This window comes from Microcaecilia unicolor, chromosome 3 (genome assembly GCF_901765095.1).
Source record: "Microcaecilia unicolor chromosome 3, aMicUni1.1, whole genome shotgun sequence".
In the NCBI taxonomy this organism is placed as follows: domain Eukaryota; kingdom Metazoa; phylum Chordata; class Amphibia; order Gymnophiona; family Siphonopidae; genus Microcaecilia; species Microcaecilia unicolor.
This window is the reverse complement of record NC_044033.1, coordinates 401,680,925-401,700,239: the sequence shown is the minus strand read 5'-3', so window position 1 is coordinate 401,700,239 and position 19,315 is coordinate 401,680,925. Positions and strand designations below refer to the sequence as shown.

Sequence of the window (19,315 nt, the reverse complement as noted above, 5' to 3'; positions counted from 1 at the left end):
GAATTCTGTAGACCCCCAGCCAATTAGTGGCCTCAAAATTCCAATTTTTTTCTAAGCGATGGAATTCTGTATGGCCCAACTGAAATCTCCATTTTACTTTTATTTTTCCATAGGATTTAATGGAAAAATTATTCTATTAAACCAAATCCCCTCCAAAAATCGGTCAAATTACCCCAAACCTTCCCTAATAATAAAACTTCCCGTCCCCTCTTCTTTCCTCTATGTTACATTATAGTTTGCCGAGAAAAGCTCGGAAAGGTTTGAGGTCACATTTATTCCCAAATAACGAATTCCCTTAGTAGCCCAACAAAATGGGAAGGAAGACTTCAAAGATTCCCCTAGTTCTGCCAGAAGAATGACATTCAAAGCCTCCGACTTTGTCATATTTACCTTAAACCCGGACACTGCCAAGTACTCTTCTATAGTACGTAAAAGATTAGGGAACATAGTCAACGGCCTAGTCACAAATAACAAAACATCGTCCACAAATAGCGAGCCATTTTATGCATCCTATCTGCTATATTAACTCCCGAGATGTTTGGATTCATTCGCACCCTAGAGGCGAAAGGCTCCATGACCATTGCAAATAATAAAGGAGACAAGGGACATCCCTGACGAGTCCCTCTGTACAAAGAAAACAGCTCTGAATTACTCCCGTTGACCATCACACACGCCCTAAGAGAGTCATAAAATGCCTGTATCCATCCCCGAAACTGCACCCCAAACCCAAAGGCCTCCAGAACCTTATACATAAAGGGCCAGTGAACCCTGTCAAAGGCTTTTTCCGCAACCAAGCCTAAAAGACACAAAGGCCTCTGATCTCTCTTGGCTAAATGCATTAAATCAACTACCCGCCTTATGTTATCCATTGCCTTTCTGTATGCAACAAAGCCCACTTGGTCAGGATGTATAAGCACTGGAAGCAGCGGGGTCAAGCGTCTCACCAAAACCTTTGCCAATATTTTAACATCAGCGTTCAAGACCAAGATAGGCCGATATGAGCCACATTCAGTATGATCTTTATCTGGCTTGGGCAACACCGCTATCCACGCATCCTTCATAGACAAAGGCAAGGGTTCCCCAGCACCCACCTGATCAACCAAGTCCGCAAGGAGTGGAGCCAGCTCAGAGGTGAATTTCTTATAAAACTCATTGGGAAACCCGTCCAGCCCCGGAGACTTGAAGGAGGGAAGACTAAGAATAGCCTCTTGTATCTCAAGTGGGGTAACCGGCTTATCCAACATGGCCCGCTGCCATAGGTGCCCGGTATAAGAGGCTTGGGGAGGCTATGCCTCCCCAGCCACAGCAGGATGGATCAGCTGTTTCTATAGAAATGCTAAATAGTAGTAGTAGTAGTTCTCTGGGAGGTTTAAATAGCAGCAGCTGCAGTGAAAGCTGTCTCTAGCCTTGTGTATAACCAGTTGTAATTTGATTATCTTACTGCTGGGAGAGCAGAGCAGGGGGGTTGGCTGGAGGTGTCCTGGGTTGCCAGGGAGATATTTAACTAGGATGAATTCCTGCACATGAGCACTTCATACCAAAGAGAGTTGCACTGACCCCTGAAATTTTAAAAGTGCTAAAAATAAGTTTTAAAAGTATTTGCATTAAATCTAATTGCAGAATTTAGGTGCTAGGAAGTGGGATTGGTATGCTATGTACTCAAATTTGCTCAAGCCATATGCAAATTAGTCCATTTTTGGGAGGTTCTCATTTGCATATTTATGGGTAAAAATTGTTGGAAATGTTTACAGCCTTAATGTTAGGGCATGGCTCTGATCAAAAATGTGAACTTTGATCCAAAAACGAAGGGTTTAGCTAATGTTTTTGACTAAAAATTCCCATTAGAGTGTCTGTATGTTAATCTGCATTCAAATAGAGCTCTCTGATTGGATGAGCAGCACCTGTTAGAAAATCTGCCCGGGAACAAAGAGGAGAGAAGAGAATCAATGGGTGGGTGGGTGTGGATGGCTGGAGGGGGGACAGGGGAGAGGAGAGAATCAATGGGTGGGTATGGATGGCTGGAGGGGGGGGCAGGGGAGCGAGGACAAGAAATGAAAAAGAAAGGCAGAAAGCCCTGGAAACGGAGTTAAGAGGACAGATAGCAGCAGAATCGGATACTGGGCCAGCATGATCAGAAAAACAAAGTCACCAGACAACAAAGGTAGAAAAGATCATTTTATTTTCATTATAGTGTTTGGAATATGTCCACTTTGAGAATCAGGTGCTCAACATTAAATGTTTATATTTATTTATTTATTTACTTATGTATGGCATTTTATCCCACATTAAACATGAATTAGGATGTTTTGTGGCTCTACATGAGAATTGTGATATTATGATCCTTGTTTCATATTGTTGACGGTCTGCATGTTCCGTATGGGTGGTATATTGGTGTATTAGGTTCTGCCCAGTGTAATATTTATGGTACAGTAAGGTTCTGAGTGTGTTTTTGCACAAAGTTGTGCAGTGTTTTGCAGTTGAGCGATTGTGGTTAGTATATGCTTTGAGCAACCACTTTATTCTTTGACATATGATACATATCTAATATCTAAATTTAATAAAAGGTATTAATTGTGAATTTTATTTTTATTTATTTATTTTTCTGTGTGTTATCAGACAATTATGGATTTAAGCTCCACCCCTGGCCCCACCCATAACCCCGCCCCCTTTAGCCTCCCCAAACAGTTGGGCCACCAACCGCCTATGCCCGCTGCTGACAAGACAGGGAAGAGAGATCACTTTCCGCCAAATACTCTCCTATGGTCTCTAGGGTAGGGTTAATCTCTTGCGCATATAGGGCTTGGTAAATGTCCTTAAAACGCCTGCGAATAAGCTCAGATTTATGTAACACACCACCCTTCCCATCCCTTACCTGAGTGACTGTGCAGTCTATTTTTTGCTTACGTAACCGCATAGCAAGGAGACGTCCAGCCTTATTGGCATATTCGTAAAAAACAACCTTATGTCTCGCTTGCAGGAAGCTAAGCTGCTCCAAATAAATAGAGTCTAGCTGTAGTCTCTGCCCTCGCAATTCTTGCAAAATCTGAGGTGAGCCACTAGCCTTATACTGCTCTTCCAAGAAGCGAATTCTGTCCATACAGCTCGCTATCTGGGCCTTACGAACACATGAACATTTGCTAGCTATTTGCAAAAAATATCCCCTAGAGACCGCCTTCATGGCATCCCAAACCGTGTGTAATGCGGGCCCCGATTCCATATTAAACTCCAGATATTCATTTAAAACTTTCCTATAGCCCTCCACCATATTCCCTTACTGTAGCACACTAGTATTCAGCATCCATCTCCTAACCTTTGTTTCCGTACTGATAAATGGCAATGAAACCCAAACTGGAGCATGGTCCAATATTGTCATACTTCCCACACCCGCCTCTGGACCCCGCTCTACCAGTGCAGTATCAAGGAATATATAGTCAGTGCGAGAATAGGAGTCATGTACTGGTGAATAATATGTGTAATCTCTATTCTGAGCATGTGTCAATGTCCACAAATCCAATGTACCCAACGAGTAAGCTAGTGCCCCCAATGCCAAAGACTCTTTATTGCCCACTATACTAGCGACCCCTGTTCGATCTACAGCGGGATTCACCACAGCATTGAAGACACCTCCCAAAATCAATGACCCTTGGACAAACGCAGCCAGGGAGTTCTTCACCTTCGTATAAAACTCTACTTGACCACTATTTGGGGCATAGATAGATGCCAGCGTTAAATCCACTTGATCTATCTTAATATGTAGAAACAGGAATCGCCCTCCCGGGTCCCTCTTCACATTCACTACTTGGGCCGGCACCAAAGAATGAATCAGTACCGCCACCCCACACTTCTTGGAGCCCTCAGCAGAAGAAGCAAAACAAGCCAATGGGTAACTGGAATGGGAGAGAAGTTTTTCATGCACATGGTGAAGGTGCGTCTCCTGCAAAAGAACCATATGTGGCTTTAACTGCTTTAATTCCTTAAAGAACTTCTGTCTCTTTTGAGGCATATTCAAGCCCTTAACATTATAAGATATTATCTTTAAATCTGTGCACATCTTGTAGTAAGTAAAATATACATTCTTCCCCAACAGTGAGAACCCCACAGCCCATTCCCCCTTCCTCCCTCCATACACTCATACCCACAACCAACCCCACCCTTACACTCACTTCCCACAAATATCCTTCCTACCCTTCACCCAACCCCCCTCCCTTCTCACACCAGACAAGCACCCTAAGGGACACTGACTGGGCAAACAAAAGAAAGGATACCACAATGCCCAACAAACACACCCGAGCCCGCCCCCTCCCCATATAAACCTCCACCTTACATTAATCACCGTACCCCCCCCTCTCTACACACAATTAACAGCTTGTTATAAGCCTCTGATCCCATTATCTCCTTTCTGGGAAACAGCTGGATAAACATGAAAACTTCAAAAAGCATTATCAGTCAGTTTGAAGGATCAAGCAACAGCAGACGCTTAGGCACGCCCCTCTTCCATTTTTGAAAACGCTCTTTTGTAGCCGGAGCTATTTCTGATGGTGGATTAGCCATAGGGGAGGGCAGAGACATGATAGAGGTATATAAAATAATGGAACAGTGGAACAGGTGGATGTGAAGCGTCTGTTCACGCTTTCCAAAAATACTAGGACTAGGGGGCATGCGATTAAACTACAGTGTAGTAAATTTAAAACAAATCGGAGAAAATTTTTCTTCACCCAACGTGTAATTAAACTCTGGAATTCATTGCCGGAAAATGTGGTGAAGGCGGTTAGCTTAGCAGAGTTTAAAAAGGGGTTGGACGGTTTCCTAAAGGACAAGTCCATAAACTGCTACTAAACGGACTTGGAAAAATCCAAAATCCCAGGAATAACATGTATAGAATGTTTGTACTTTTGGGAAGCTTGCCAGGTGCCCTTGGCCTGGATTGGCCGCTGTCGTGGACAAGATGCTGGGCTCGATGGACCCTTGGTCTTTTCCCAGTATGGCATTACTTATGAGATAGTCCAGCCTTGTGCAGCACCTTCCACGCTTCATTAAGATGGCGGACCCGCTGCATTTTCCCATTTAGCATGAAGTTTAGAGCAAATGGAAAGGCCCATCTGTAAGAGATTTTCCCCTTAGCCAAGATTTCCAGTGCTGGTTTCATAAGGCGCCTCTGAGTAAGTGTGAAAGCAGAAAGGTCCTATTATGACAATGTTATCAAATCTATGTAAGCCACATTGAGCCTGCAAATATGTGGGGAATGTGGGATATAAATGCAATAAATAATAATAATAATAAATCTGGACTTTTGCATCATTAAAGTTAACATATGAGACCTGCCTAGCACTTTGCAGCAGACGCTCTCTAATACTTGAGGATGCAAATCGTGCAATAATATCTCTTGATCTATTTTCCACTGGCTTCCCAAATGCTCTGTGAGCCCTTTCAATCACCACCATCTCTGTAGTAGACTCTGAGTCCAGTAGTTTTTCATAAATTGTGCGGACCACTGTAGCCACATCTTCAATGTCCCCATTCTCCGGGACTCCCCAAAATCGGAGGTTACTCCGTCACCCTCGGTTCTCTAAATCATCCACTTTGAACTGGAGGTCCACATAAAGAGAGGAAGACAGATGTAATTTAGCCCCCATATCTGAGAGCTGTTCTGCCTGTTCATCCACTCTGCCCTCCAAGTCCTCCACACGACCTCCCATCTCGCGCAGATCCGCTCCCATGGTCTCAATGCGATCAAGATCTCGATCTTTGAAGACTTAATCTCCTCCCGGATCGCCTGTAACGCTTTTACCAGCTCCATCGGCAACGCTCTTGTTCACAACGCAGGGCATTCTTCCGATTGTGACCCCGCCGAGTCTGACTCCGAGTGTGAGTGCGCTGCAGGAGACACGTGGCGCGGGGGGCCTCTGCTTGAGTGCCGAGGAGCTGGATGCTCCACTTCTTTACGCACTGGCATTGAGGGTTTTTTACTCATACCAGGAATGGTGCCACTTCCCTTCGCTTCAATCCATCCACCGGGACCAAACGGCTCTCAATTGAGGGTGAAAAATGCAGTTTAAGGGAGGTGGGTGCGGAAGCTCTCAGCTCAGGTAGCCATTCAGCACTGTGACGTCACTTCCTCCCCCTTAACCAGTTTTTAATCCACAATAGAACACTACCTCCTATCCCATGATTCTCCAATTTCCTCTGGAGTCTTTCATGAGGTACTTTGTCAAACGCCTTCTAAATCCAGATACACAGTATCAACCGGCTCACCTTTATCCACATGTTTGTTCACCCCTTCAAAGAAATGTAGTAGCTTGGTGAGGCAAGATTTCCCTTCACTAAATCCATGTTGACTTTGTCTCATTAATCCATGCTTTTGAATATGCTCTGTAATTTTGTTCTTAATAATGGTCTCTACCATTTTGCCCGGCACCGACGTCAGAATTACCAGTCTATAATTTCCTGGATCTCCTCTGGAACCTTTTTTTTAAATAATTCAGCTGGCGGTGATCAGCATTTTGCTGACTACCACCCATGTTAAACCCAGAAATTCAATGCCAGACCATGTCCAGGCACTGGCATTGAATTTCCAGGTTTGCAGAGCTGGCTATTGCATAGCCAGCTAAGTGTGATATTCAACTCTTAACTGGTTATGGGTTTATTTTATTTTATTATTTATTTATATTTATTACATTTGTACCCCGCGCTTTCCCACAAATGGCAGGCTCAATGCAGCTTACATAGTAACAATATAAATAATTACAAAGTCGTAAGAAGAATATACAGTTTGTGGTAAACACAAAAGCAATGGGGTTAACGGAAAGTAAGTTAAACATAGGAGGAACTGGGTTCAGAAGGAAAAGAGCGTTGGGAGGTAGGCGTAGAAAGATGGAAAGGAATGGATATGGGGTAGCAGAAAGGATAATGGGGAACATGGTCGGAATATAACTATTGTCAATAAGAATCATATGGGCAAGTTTTGGTTAGGTTGGATTGTTAGGGTAGGCTATCTAGAAGAGATGGGTCTTCAGTGCTTTTCTGAAGGGCAGAAGGCTGTTAATGGTACGGATAGATCTTGATAGAGCATTCCAAAGCTGGCTACCTAAAAAGAAAAAATTGGATGCGTGGAAAGATTTGTACTTAATACCTTTGCAGTTGGGGAGGTGTAGATTGAGGTTAGTATGGGAAGACATCAAACTGTTCCTGGTTGGGAGGTCAATAAGGTGATTCATGTAGGTGGGGGCTTCTCCGTGTAATATCCTGTAAATAATTGTGTGGACTTTAAAGTTAGTTCTTTCTCTGATGGGGAGCCAGTGAAGTTTCTCTCGAAGAGGTGTTGTGCTGTCGAATCTTGACTTACCAAAAATAAGTCTGGCTGCCGTGTTTTGGGAATTCTGGAGCTTTTTCAATATTAGGGACTTACAACCTAGAAAAAACACTATTGCAGTAATCTACATGTGTAAGAACCGTGGATTGTACTAGGTTCTGGAAGGTGTCTAATGGAAGATATGATATCACTCTTTTCAAAACCCACATTATATTAAACATCCTCTTGTTGATTACTTTAGCATGGTTTTCAAAAGATAAATGACTATCAATCGTGACTCCAAGGATTTTCAAGTTGTCTGATATGGGAAGTTTAACCTCTGGGGTGCTAAGAGTAGTTGGGATGAATGGAGAATGTGGAGAAGATAGGACTAAACATTGTGTTTTCTCTTTATTTTATTTCATCCTGAAAGCACCAGCCCAGGAGGTTAAAGTGGTCATACCTCTGTTAATTTTATCGGAGATTTCAGATAGGTCAGTTTTAAAAGGGATGAATATGGTGACGTCGTCAGCGTAGATGGAGGGTTATCACACAAAGCTAGGATTGATTTTTGTGTGGCACTATTTATACAGTTAACCTGGCTGGTTAAGTGCTGAATATTGACACAACCAGCCAAGTGCCGACCCTGTCCCCAGATCACCCCCTAAATAGCCAGTTTTTAGTTCTGTGCTCACTGGTTATTTCAGCAGCACTAACTGGTTAAATGCTGCTGTAAATTAGTGGCTAGTTCAGAACATATGATTTAACTGGCCAGGAACTGTTTCTGGACAGTTAAATCACTTTGAATATTGACCCCCTTAAGTGTTCATTTTCTCAGCTAACTGTTTTTTAAAGGCACAAAGAATTTTTTTTTTGTTTTTTATTTATATTGTTGCCCCATATATACAATTACTAGATACCTTTTTGAAAGATCAAATATATAGATAGGTGTCATTTAGGAGGAATCAGTACAGAAGAGGCACAAAAACAGAGTGTAGGATATAAGAAGAGCCAGAGGAGAGGTTATACAGATGGTATTTTTCTGGTATATGACCAATAAACATCTATTAAAATGTTTTTATATTGGAGGTATTTTTTTCTGTGTGTATTTATCATTCGAACCCTAATATCAGAAACACAAGGAACAGAGTTATAGTAAGGGTAATCATTTCCCATATCCTTAGTACATGACAAAAGACTTGGAATGTTTGTTATATTCAATAGATAGATATGAAAATGAAGTGTTACCGAAACCATTGGGGATCCCAGGAGCCTGTCAGCTTTATCATTTAGGTGTATAAGCCTCCGCAATACTGGATCATTATAGTCAAAACGATATCCTTGTAGTATAGATGCAATTATATTGGCAACAGGAAGAGTAATGCTCATCAAGGTATCAAATGGAGTCCCTGAAACACATTAAGGAGCACTTGCAGGTTATGTAGAATACACATAAAATGTTGATGACACAAGTCATCACCATGGTGGGGGAACCAACATTTTACTGATTTATTTCATCCATTCATGTGATTAGAAATAATATGATCTCATAGGTTCTCTAATAATTTACTTTGGGCCCCATTTACTAAGCTGCGCTAGAGGCGCATTAGTGCTTTTAGCGAGCGCTAACTGTGTAGGTGCCCACAATATTCCTATGGGTGCCTACACAGCGCACGCTAATTTTGTGCACGTGCTTTAAACACTAGCGCAACTTAATAAACAGGGCCCTTTGTTCTTAGATTGCATTTTCTCCTATTCTTTTTATAAACATAACATATTCAGGTATATTCACCTCCTGGTTCTATTGAAACCATAAATCAGATAGGGATGAAATGAAAAACATAATGATGTTGCCTAAAACTTCCATGCTATACATGCCAAACAGGACTTCAGGAAAGACTTTGCCAGGTCTGCATTCACCTGCTGCCTTAAGGTAACAAAGACTGCACATCATAAGAACATAAGAATAGCCATGGTCAGAGCAATGGTCCATCTAGCCCATTATCCTGTTTCTAACAGTGGCCAGGCTAGGTCGCAAGTACCTGACAGAAACCCAAATAGTAGCAACATTCCATGCTACCAATCTCAGGGTAAGCAGTGGCTTCCCCATGTCTATCTCAATAGCAGACTAAGGACGTTTCCTTCAGAAACTTGTTCAAACCTTTTTAAAACCCAGATATGCTAACCGCTGTTACCACATTCTCCAGCAATGAGTTCTAGAGCTTAAATATTCATTGATTGAAAAAATATTTCCTCCTATTTGTTTTAAAAGTATTTCTATGTAACTTCCTTGAGTGTCCCCTAGTCTTTGTACTTTTTGAAAGACTAAAATATTGATTCACTTTTACTCATTCTACACCTCTCAGGATTTTGTAGACCTTAATCCAGTTGTTCCCAAACCTGGGGGCACCCAACCAGTCAACTTTTCAGGATACCCATAATGAATATTCATGAGAGATTTGCATGCAGTCCACTGCATGCAAATCTATCTCAAGAATATTCATTGTGGATATACTGAAAACTAGACTGGCTGGGGTGCCTCCAGGGGTTTGGGAACCACTCTTCTAATCATATATCCTCAGCTGTCTCTTTTCCAAGCCAAAGAACCCTAACCTCTTTAGCCTTTCCTCATATGGGAGTAGTTCCAACCCTTTCATCATTTTGATCTCTCTTCTTTGAAACTTTTATAATTTCGCTATATATTTTTTGAGATTCAGCAACCAGAATTGAATGCAATACTCAAGGTGAGGTCGAACCATGGAGCAATACAGAGGCATTATAGTATTCTTGGTCTTATTTACTATCCCATTCCTAATAATTCCTAGTATCCTGTTTGCTTTTTTGGCCGCCACCACACACTGGGAAGATTTCAGCGCATTGTCTATAATAACACCTTTTTCTTAGGTGCTGACTCCCAAGGTGGACCCTAGCACCAGGTAACAGTTATTCAGATTATTCTTCCTAATGTGCATCACTTTCAATTTGTCCACATTAAATTTAATCTGCCATTTGGATGCCAGTCTTCCAGTGTCCTAAGGTCTCCCTGCAATTATTTTTACAGTCCACATGCGTTTGAATAACTGAATATTTTTGTGTCATCTGCAAATTTAATCACCTCACTTGTCGTTCTGTTTTTCCAGATCATGTATAAATATGTTAAATAGCTCCAGCCCTAGTACAGATCTCTGTGGCACTCCACTATTCACTCTCCTGCATTGAGAAAAATGGCCAATTAGCCCTACCCTCTGTTTTCTGTCCAATAACCAATTCTGAATCCAGTACAGAACATTGCCTCCTATTCTATGATTCTTTAATTTTCTCAGGAGTCTCTCATGAGGAATTTTGTCAAAAGCTTTCTGAAAATCTAGATACACTACATCAACTGGCTCACCTTTATTGACATGTTTATGCACACTTTCAAAGCAATGAAGCAAATAGGTGAGGCAAAGCTTTCCTTGGATGAATTCATGCTGACTCTGCCCTATTAAAATCATGTTTATTTATTTGCTCTTCCACTATTTTGCCCAGCACTGCATAACTTCTGTTTTTTTGTCTGCAGCAACCTCTAAGAGACAAATATTACTTTTAAACTTACACCTTGATTAAAGTTCTAGCTCTGAGATGGTTAAACCAGATTTCTCCTTTATACTGCCATTGAATCTAATGCAAGATATTATGAACTTGCTTATAAATTACAAGTGAATATGTAAAGTTATTATCTTCTCAGTCAACCCCTGAGCTGCCTGGTTTACTAACTCAAACAACACAAATGAATATACTAAAAGCGGAATTTTAGAAAGGACATCTAACTCAGAATATGGACATCCATGTTTCATGTATTTCAGAACACTAGCTGCTGATGTACAGCCTGTTTTAAAATACAAGAAAATGGATGTCCAAATTCTGGCTATGTCCAGCATGAATCACCATTTTTCAAACGGATATGTTCAAACTATAAATTGGGCAAACCAAGGGACATGGATATCTGTGTGGCAGCAGAGGAACATCCATATTATAAAATGGCCGTACAGGTATAAATGTGACTGAGTAGAACCAGTGTAAAGATCCAAAGGTTGCTGGTTCAAGTGGTACTGCAGATTTTTATAATTGTTCTTTTTAATTGAGAGTCCTCCATGGACAGGAAAATATCTACTGAGACTTTCCTTATGCTATTCAGTGAAAATACTTCTCAATCAAATCACTTTTCTGTAATCTGGATAAGACAAATGTCAGGTCTAAATACAGATGTCCATCTTTTTGAACACAGATGTCCCTTCCTCTTCTGCAATAGAAGCTGGACATCCATCTTTTGGTCCTCCCTAGTCCCCCCCCACCCCCCCCCCCCAAAAAAAAGAAATTTGTCCAGTCCATTCCCCCTTGCCTATGGATATACAACAGTTTTAGATATCCAGTTTTAGATTCTGACTTTATAAAATCAGTATTTGGATGTCTAACTATCGCTTTTCAAATGTCCAAAAAAACAAATCAAACTTCTAAAATATGCACCTAAATGTCATTTATCTTAGTATTTTTTATTTTCACTAATTATAGATGTAAATAAGTTCTCTTGTGTATAGAATTGAAGTTTTATCAAGTACATCCAAGTAAAGTTCTATTATGGAATTTCACTGTGCCTGAGATCATTTGGAGTGCCTGAGGCTTTACTATACTGTTGCTGAGGTTGTTGAATAGAATATCACACAGTACACTTGAAAACTCACATAGGTCATTAAACCCTAATTTTTAGGCAGGGGGAAAATTACTATATCAGCTTACTCCTTCATAACTGAAGGTGACTCAGAGTTCCTTTCCTAGTAGACACTACTTGTCAAAAGGGACCCCTGGCTTACACAATATGGCGCCCTTCCTTTTAAAACCTGACATCAGACGCCAGTCTGAACTCTTCGCAAATCACAATTTTGATTTTGTGATGTGTAATTTTACAAAAGATCAAGATAGCACAAAGAGGAGGAGATAGACAATTGACCTTACTACAAGCAGAACAGAGATGGATTTTTTTGCTTAAAAACAATGGAGCCGACAGGCTTAAATGCGAGAATAGAATGGTGGTACTTTTTTTGAAATTACATAAGCATGAATGGATTGGTGAATAGTTCTGACTGGCGTCTGATGGCAGGTTTTAAAAGGAAGGGCGCCATACTGTGCCAGTAATACAAGGATACGGTTGCCACGTTACACTGTGAGAAGCAGAAGTATATTGCAGTCTTTGTAAAAAATTGTTGAAATGTATTTGTAGTTTGAATGAGATTTCTACTTTGCCTTGACAGTTTGCTCCTTGAACCCTGAAGAAGGTCATGAAACCTTGGCCACGGTCAGCAGCGGAACAACATTATGGGAATGAGATCTGGCAAAGTGATACGAGCTAAAAGCTACGTAGTTGCTCATTATTCTGTTTGAGTTTTGAAATACACACACCATTAAGGAAGGTTGGAAGGCTTTTTAGCCAATGATGACAATTTGTACTCCAGGAAATTCAAGGCACTTTTCCTGATAAAGGAGTCAGATGAGGCTTTTTCCTTCCTTTTTGCAAGATATTTAATGCGTAAAAAATTAATAAAAAATATTAAAAAAATTGTTTTTTGGACTTATATCAATATACTTTATTGGGGAGTATTATTTGAAGTAGATGAGGCAGGGTCATTCTGACCATGAAGTCCTAGTTTCACAAACAATGTGCAGTTGTTATTCTCCTTGTCCACCAGCAACCTTGGCAATGTCTGGCAGTGTCCTTCCTGACTGCATGCAAGTCTGAGGTCTAAAAATCAACAGGGCTTTGCATGAAAGTTGAAGTGTGCCAGAGTTTGTATGAAATGCTGTATCTCAACATGAATCAGTATGTTTGAATGCGCCTGACTCTGACTTGTGGTGCTCCATAATAAAATAATATTTAAGTGTGCCATGTAATGCTACATATATAGTACCTTTTGCTCCCACAGGTAGAGATGAGATATGAAATTGAAAAGTCATTTTGTTGTTAAGAGGTACTCCCAGAATTTTAGAGAGTCAATGAGTGAGATCTTAATACCAGTATCTGTCATTTAGGATAAAGGATCGTGGATTTGATATACTGCCTTTCTGTGGTACAACCAATGCAGTTTATATATATGATACGCAGGTACTTTCTCTGATTTGTCAGGGTTGAGCTTTAGTTTATTAGAATGTAGCAAATTGGCATTAGTGGTAAGTTTCTCAGTGGTAGACAGAACATGGATGCAAGGGATCTAGAGTGGTTAGTATCTGAATGTTGTCAGCATAGATAAAGGGTATTCAGTATTAATTGGAATCACTTCAGAGTAAAAGGTCTAAGACCACTATAGAGGCCATTTCAATTGGCAAGCCAATATGGAATATAATAATCAAGATGGTAAATTCCAATATTCAAAAACCTTCCCTAAAAATACTCGACTTTAGTCTTCCTCAGGATAAATACAGAACCTGCAGCAAGGGGAAAAACCTGGCATGTCCCTGGGAAGGAAGTGACTGACAGCCATTAGTACCTGCCTGGAAGAAAAGGTGTCAGTTGTCGAGGAGAGGTGGGGTTTTAGATCAGGACCAAATTCCCTGGTTAACCAAGCAGTGTGCTATGGAGCCAAACAGAGGCTGGGGAGGGGAGAAACCACTCATTGTTCCTTGGGAGAATGCTGACAGGAAAAAGGGAGATACCAAGTTTGAACAAGGGCCTGTAGAACAGCATCTCGAAAACATAAACTTTCTTGAGGAAGTGGAGCAGTATCCAGAGGAGGAAATAAATCACGACAGATTAAACTAGATATTTGGAATGGCAGTTAAAACTTACAAGAACTGCTCTTGATGCTTTCAGCCTGGTGGGAGGATATTGGGTGAGTAAATAAACCTAAGAAGGAGGTGGTCTGAGGACACAGCCTTTTAAGTTGTGTCTTAGAAATATTGTTTATGAAGAAAAGGAAGTAAACAAACTATTGTATTAAATGAAAGTTTCCTGTCAGAGGGAAATATAAACCTTGTCTGCATTGCTTAAAGTAAATACTTCTTGTATCATGTTTGTAATGAATACCAGTGTTGAGCAAACATTGTTCATGCTGTGAGTAACCCTGTGATTTGAGACTGTTACAGGAGCACTTATTTCTTGCTGAGTTTTTCTTTTTGAGACTGTGCCAATGTTTTCAGAAGGTTGTGTTTGTTTATGCTGGAAGATTCAGAGGCACCACTGCAGAGCAGTGACCTAACTTGCTTGAGAGAGGGAGGATAAGAGAAGGCCCAGAGTCTGAGTTCCAGTACTCCTCCTTAAAGGATTTATAAAAGAAAAGAAAAGAAAAGAAAACTGTTGAACTTCATTATATCACTTGCCCAAATTTGGGAATCTTAGATTGTATTTCATTTGCACTTTATAATCTTGTTTCCTTTAGTTGGAGATACGCAAATCCTTGGCTGGGTTGGGCATTGGAATTTTGGGGGTTTTATTGGCTGTTTAGGAGAGAGAGTGACCTGACTAGGTGGCCTGGATAGATCCACACTCCTGGGCTACTTGATAGGAATAACTGCATGAATTAGCACTTGAAGATATCTTCCAGTTTATATTCAAAGCGATTTAAGTGGGTAGTGCCATGGAATATCAGCACAGACCGCCCAACAAAAAAGTGGGCAAGTTAGGGGCGGTACTGGGGGTATCATTAGGAAGGAGCTAACGGTTATGTGTATATCCCTGGTTTACCCCTTCAGTCAGGGCTGCCTGCTAAGCTCCTCAAGTCAGGTAACAGGGACCAGGGCTGACAAAACAAACTGGACTTCAGATAAAGTGGGTGCAAGCCGAGGCCGAAGACAATCCTTAACTTAACCAGCCAAGTTGATATTCAGCACTGGCCAGTTAAGTTTAAACTGCCAAAGATAGGCCTGCTATTTTGGTGGCACAATTTGGCCACCAAACTTAGCTGGTGATTCGCTGAATATTTGTGGATAGCTAGTTAGCCACTACGCACAGACCACAAATATTCAGCGGGAGATAACTAGTTATCTTCTGTAGAATATTTGTGGATAGTCGGTTAAGTGCTATGTAAAAGGCCGGGAGCCATTTTTCGTTAGTTAAATAGTGCTGAACATTGAGCGGTATTTTTTAAGGAAATATCTCTCTATATAAAAGGCAACCCCAACGTTCTGAAGCCTCCATGGAAGTTGAGGCGCCCGAGATATCCGGTGTGCCCTGGAGTGTCTGCAGCGCCCTCGCGTCAAAACGTCATGACGTCGAGGGCGGAGCTATGACACTCCAGGGCCGAAACGCAAACGCCACAGCGAACAAGTAGCTTGGAGGGATGGAGGGAGGGGGCCCCTTGCTAGCGCCCGTTTCATTGCACTCAGAAATGGGCATTTTTCCTAGTAATAATATAATACAATAAGCAAGATTGGTGGTGGACTTGTTATTATGCCATATCCTTTGTGTACATCAGGTTTTTCTTTTGAGCAAATGCAATCCCCGGTGATACCAAAGACAGTCATGCCTAGCTGCTATACTTCTGAAGAACAGCAAGCTCATTATGAGCAGTGCTCTGCATGATATTTCAACTGATAGCTTGTTCCTCCAGGAGGAATCAGAAACGTTAGATGGGAAGCATATCATTTAGAAGCCACACCATCTAGCTTGATCCTATTAAGTTCCCTGGTCTACCTTATGGACTTTTCATCTACTCTTTTAAGGTGATCCATATTACTTCTTTGTTTTACCAGGCCCCCTGCATTTCAGTCACTTTAATATTGTTTCTCACATACAGAGCTACTCCTCCACCTTTTGAACCATCTCTATTCTTCCTAGATAGATTATAGACAATTATGTTTGTGTCCCATTCATGGGAATCATTGAACCATGAATATCTACATCTTCCTCTAACAGGGTTTCTAGATCAGGAACTTTGTTGCTTAGACTGTGAGCATTTGTGGTCATTGCTTTCCAGCTACATTTCAATAGCAGTCTCATCTTCACTACAGTTTTTTTGGTTGTTACAGACAACTAATTCAGCTGGTAAAATACTGGTGTAATATGATCAAATCTCTTTGTCTCTGTTGTCAAATGAGCAGCTGTATTTTACACAATTGGTAAGCGTTGAATTTTGATTTCACTCAAACCAATTAAAATAGAATTACAACAATCTAGCGTGCTAGTGACTAAAGAATGCACCTTCTACTTTATTGCTAAGAAGTGAATTGCTAAGATTGTTGTTTAAATTCTTTTCTTCACTACTATCAAATCTTTTCTTTTGCAGGGGTTACTACCTGAAGTGACCTGCTTCCATATGCCACCCCCATCTTCTAGTTTAAATGGCTAGAAACATAACTGTCTGTCTTTCTCACCAAAGATTCCTTTTCCTGGCAGAGTGGGATGCAGCTCATCATTACAGTATAGTCTTTTGTTTTTCTATGTAATGTCCCATTATCCTATATACCTAAGACCTTTTTGATGGCACTAGGCTTTAAGCCACCTATTGAACTTTTCAGCATTTTACAATCTTTTCTATACCTTTCTACAGGTAGGTAGTACTTCAGAAAAAGCTACAGTCTGTACTAAAGGCTTTAACCCTCTCCCAGCTGCTGGAAAGCTCTATGCACTCTAAGTGTAGTATTATTGACCAGGTAATTTGTTCCCAGATAGATAACAACATTAATGTTAGAATCCTTAGTCTCTTCTCTGATTGTAGTCAGTATTTGGTTTGTACTCCCAGTTGCTCAGGATCCTAGAAGACATTTCACTTTGTTGGGCCCTTTGAATTAACATAGTAACATAGTAAATGATGGCAGATAAAGACCTGTACAGTCCATCCAGTCTGCCAACAAAATATTTTATATGTATACCCGAGTTTGATTTGTCCTTGCCTTTCTCAGGGCACAGACCGTAGAAGTCTGCCCAGCACAGTTCTTGTACTAAGTTCTGAAGCTAACATCGAAGCCCCTTAAAATTTACACTCTAGCCCATCCCTATCTATTCAGTCATGATCAGGGCATAGGCCGTAGAAGTCTGCCTAGCTCCCGTTTTGTTTCCCAATTATTGGTGTCACCACCCAATCTCCACTAAGATTCCACGGAACCATTCCTTCTAAACAGGATTCCTTTGTGTTTATCCCACGCATGTTTGAATTCCATTACCATATTCATCTCCACTACCTCCCGCGGGAGAGCATTCCACATATCCACCACCATCTCTGTGAAAAAATACTTCCTGACATTAGTCCTGAGTCTGCCCCCCTTCAACCTCAATTCATGTCCTCTAATTCTACCGCCTTCCTGTCTCTGGAAAAGGTTTGTTTGCGGATTAATATCTTTCAAATATTTGAACATCTGTATCATATCACCCCTGTTTCTCCTTTCCTCCAAGTTATACATGTTCAGGTCAGCAAGTCTCTCCTTCTACGGTTTGCAAAGCAAATCCCATACCATTTTTGTAGTTTTTCTTTGCACTGCTTCCAGTCTTTTTGCATCTTTAGCAAGATAACAGTGTTCCAAAGTTAATGCTTCTGATAATGGAGTCCCCTAGCAGCAACAATTTTCTGGTTTTTAGGTTCTTTATCAGTGCTTTGGGGGTATCTTTTCTCTTGAGCTACTTTCATTTTTTCTGGTTCCACTTCAGTTCTATTTTTATAGAGCATCACAGCGTTCTAATGCAGCAATATAAATATATAGTGGCATGAACTGTGAGGGTGAATGCTTCTGGGCCACACATATTAATATACCTGAACCTACTGTGACTGATCTATTCTTGGGTTGTTTTATTCTTTGAGGTAGTGATGGTAAATTGGTATGATGCTGTGTAGTCCTAGAAGCTACTTTAATTGCATCTAATTTCTGCTTAGGTTTGCTGAGCTTCTCTTTATACTAGCAAGCTGAAGACAGATACCTCCACATGGTGAGCCTTGGAACTAATGCACCACAATTATTACATTGAATAAAAGCCATCTTGATTGGAATGGATAGGAATAGGTTATTAGGTTAATAATCTGTAAGACTACCTGCATGTGACTGAGGAATACTGTTAATGATTATTAGGTCATTGACATATGTGTAGCAAGTCCAGGGGTGGGGGTAGGAGGGGACTATAAATCTCACAGTGATTCAGCCAAGTATCGCTATTAGCAATGTTTTATAAAAGGGGCAAGCAATAAGACAAATTGATACAAAAATCAAGATCTGCTAGAATCTAAATGTTCTCCATTAGATCCAATATTCCCAATAAGTATTGCAGTTTCTTTACTGCAATCTCTAACTTCACACAATATCGATCACAGTCAGCACTAAGCAATAATTTAACAAAGCATCTAAAGTCTAGAGAACAGATATCAGGTAACCAAATCTATAGCCATACAACTGAGATATTAGATTATCTCCCCCCCCCCCCCAAAAAAAAAGAAAAAAATCATGATCACACCAACATCACCAGTTCTAGAATAATCTGGCCAAATTAGCTATTTTGCTTTGACTGTAGATTCTCTTTAGCATTCACAGAATCTGCTGCCCTAGGCCACTACTCGGTCCTGTTTAAAATTTGGGCTCCCCCCCCCCAAAAAAAAACACACATCACTTGAGATCTGTCAAAAGTTGGCTAGAGAACAAATAAATTGAATATTTGTTTTGCCACAGAATAGCACAGAAACAGTTTTGTTGCACTGATGACAAGTTTGAGAACAAATTTAGGGTCTCTTTTACAATGCCGCATTAGCAATTCCTGTGTGGTACATGAGAGGAAACCCATTAATTTCCTATAAGCTTCCTCTCATTTGCTGTGTGGGAATCACTAGCGTGGCATTGTAAAAAAGACCCTTAGATAGGGGCCTACCGACTGTGGTCACTCAACTGGATTCGTCAGCTGCATTTGATCTGGTTAATCATGAAATTTGATTGGGAAGATTGTCTCAGATTGGTATTTCAGACACAGTACTGTGGTGATTTTCTGGATTTTTAAAGAAGCGGACTTTACAACTCGTGTGGAGTAAGAGTCTTTCTAAAACATTGAAAATGGAATGTGCAATAACAAAAGAGTTCAATTTCTCC

General features: G+C 40.7%; 1 protein-coding gene across 2 annotated transcripts in view; it reads right to left on the bottom strand.

Annotated features, from left to right (window-relative positions):
* The window catches only part of LOC115467065 (cytochrome P450 2K4-like), a 153,165-nt gene that overhangs the window by 76,519 nt on the left and 57,331 nt on the right, over window positions 1-19,315 (bottom strand). For both annotated transcript variants that reach the window (XM_030198743.1, XM_030198744.1), the window contains exon 4: window positions 8,537-8,697. In XM_030198743.1, coding sequence (XP_030054603.1) covers window positions 8,537-8,697 — 161 coding nt within the window. The remainder of the gene's footprint in view (window positions 1-8,536; window positions 8,698-19,315) is intronic.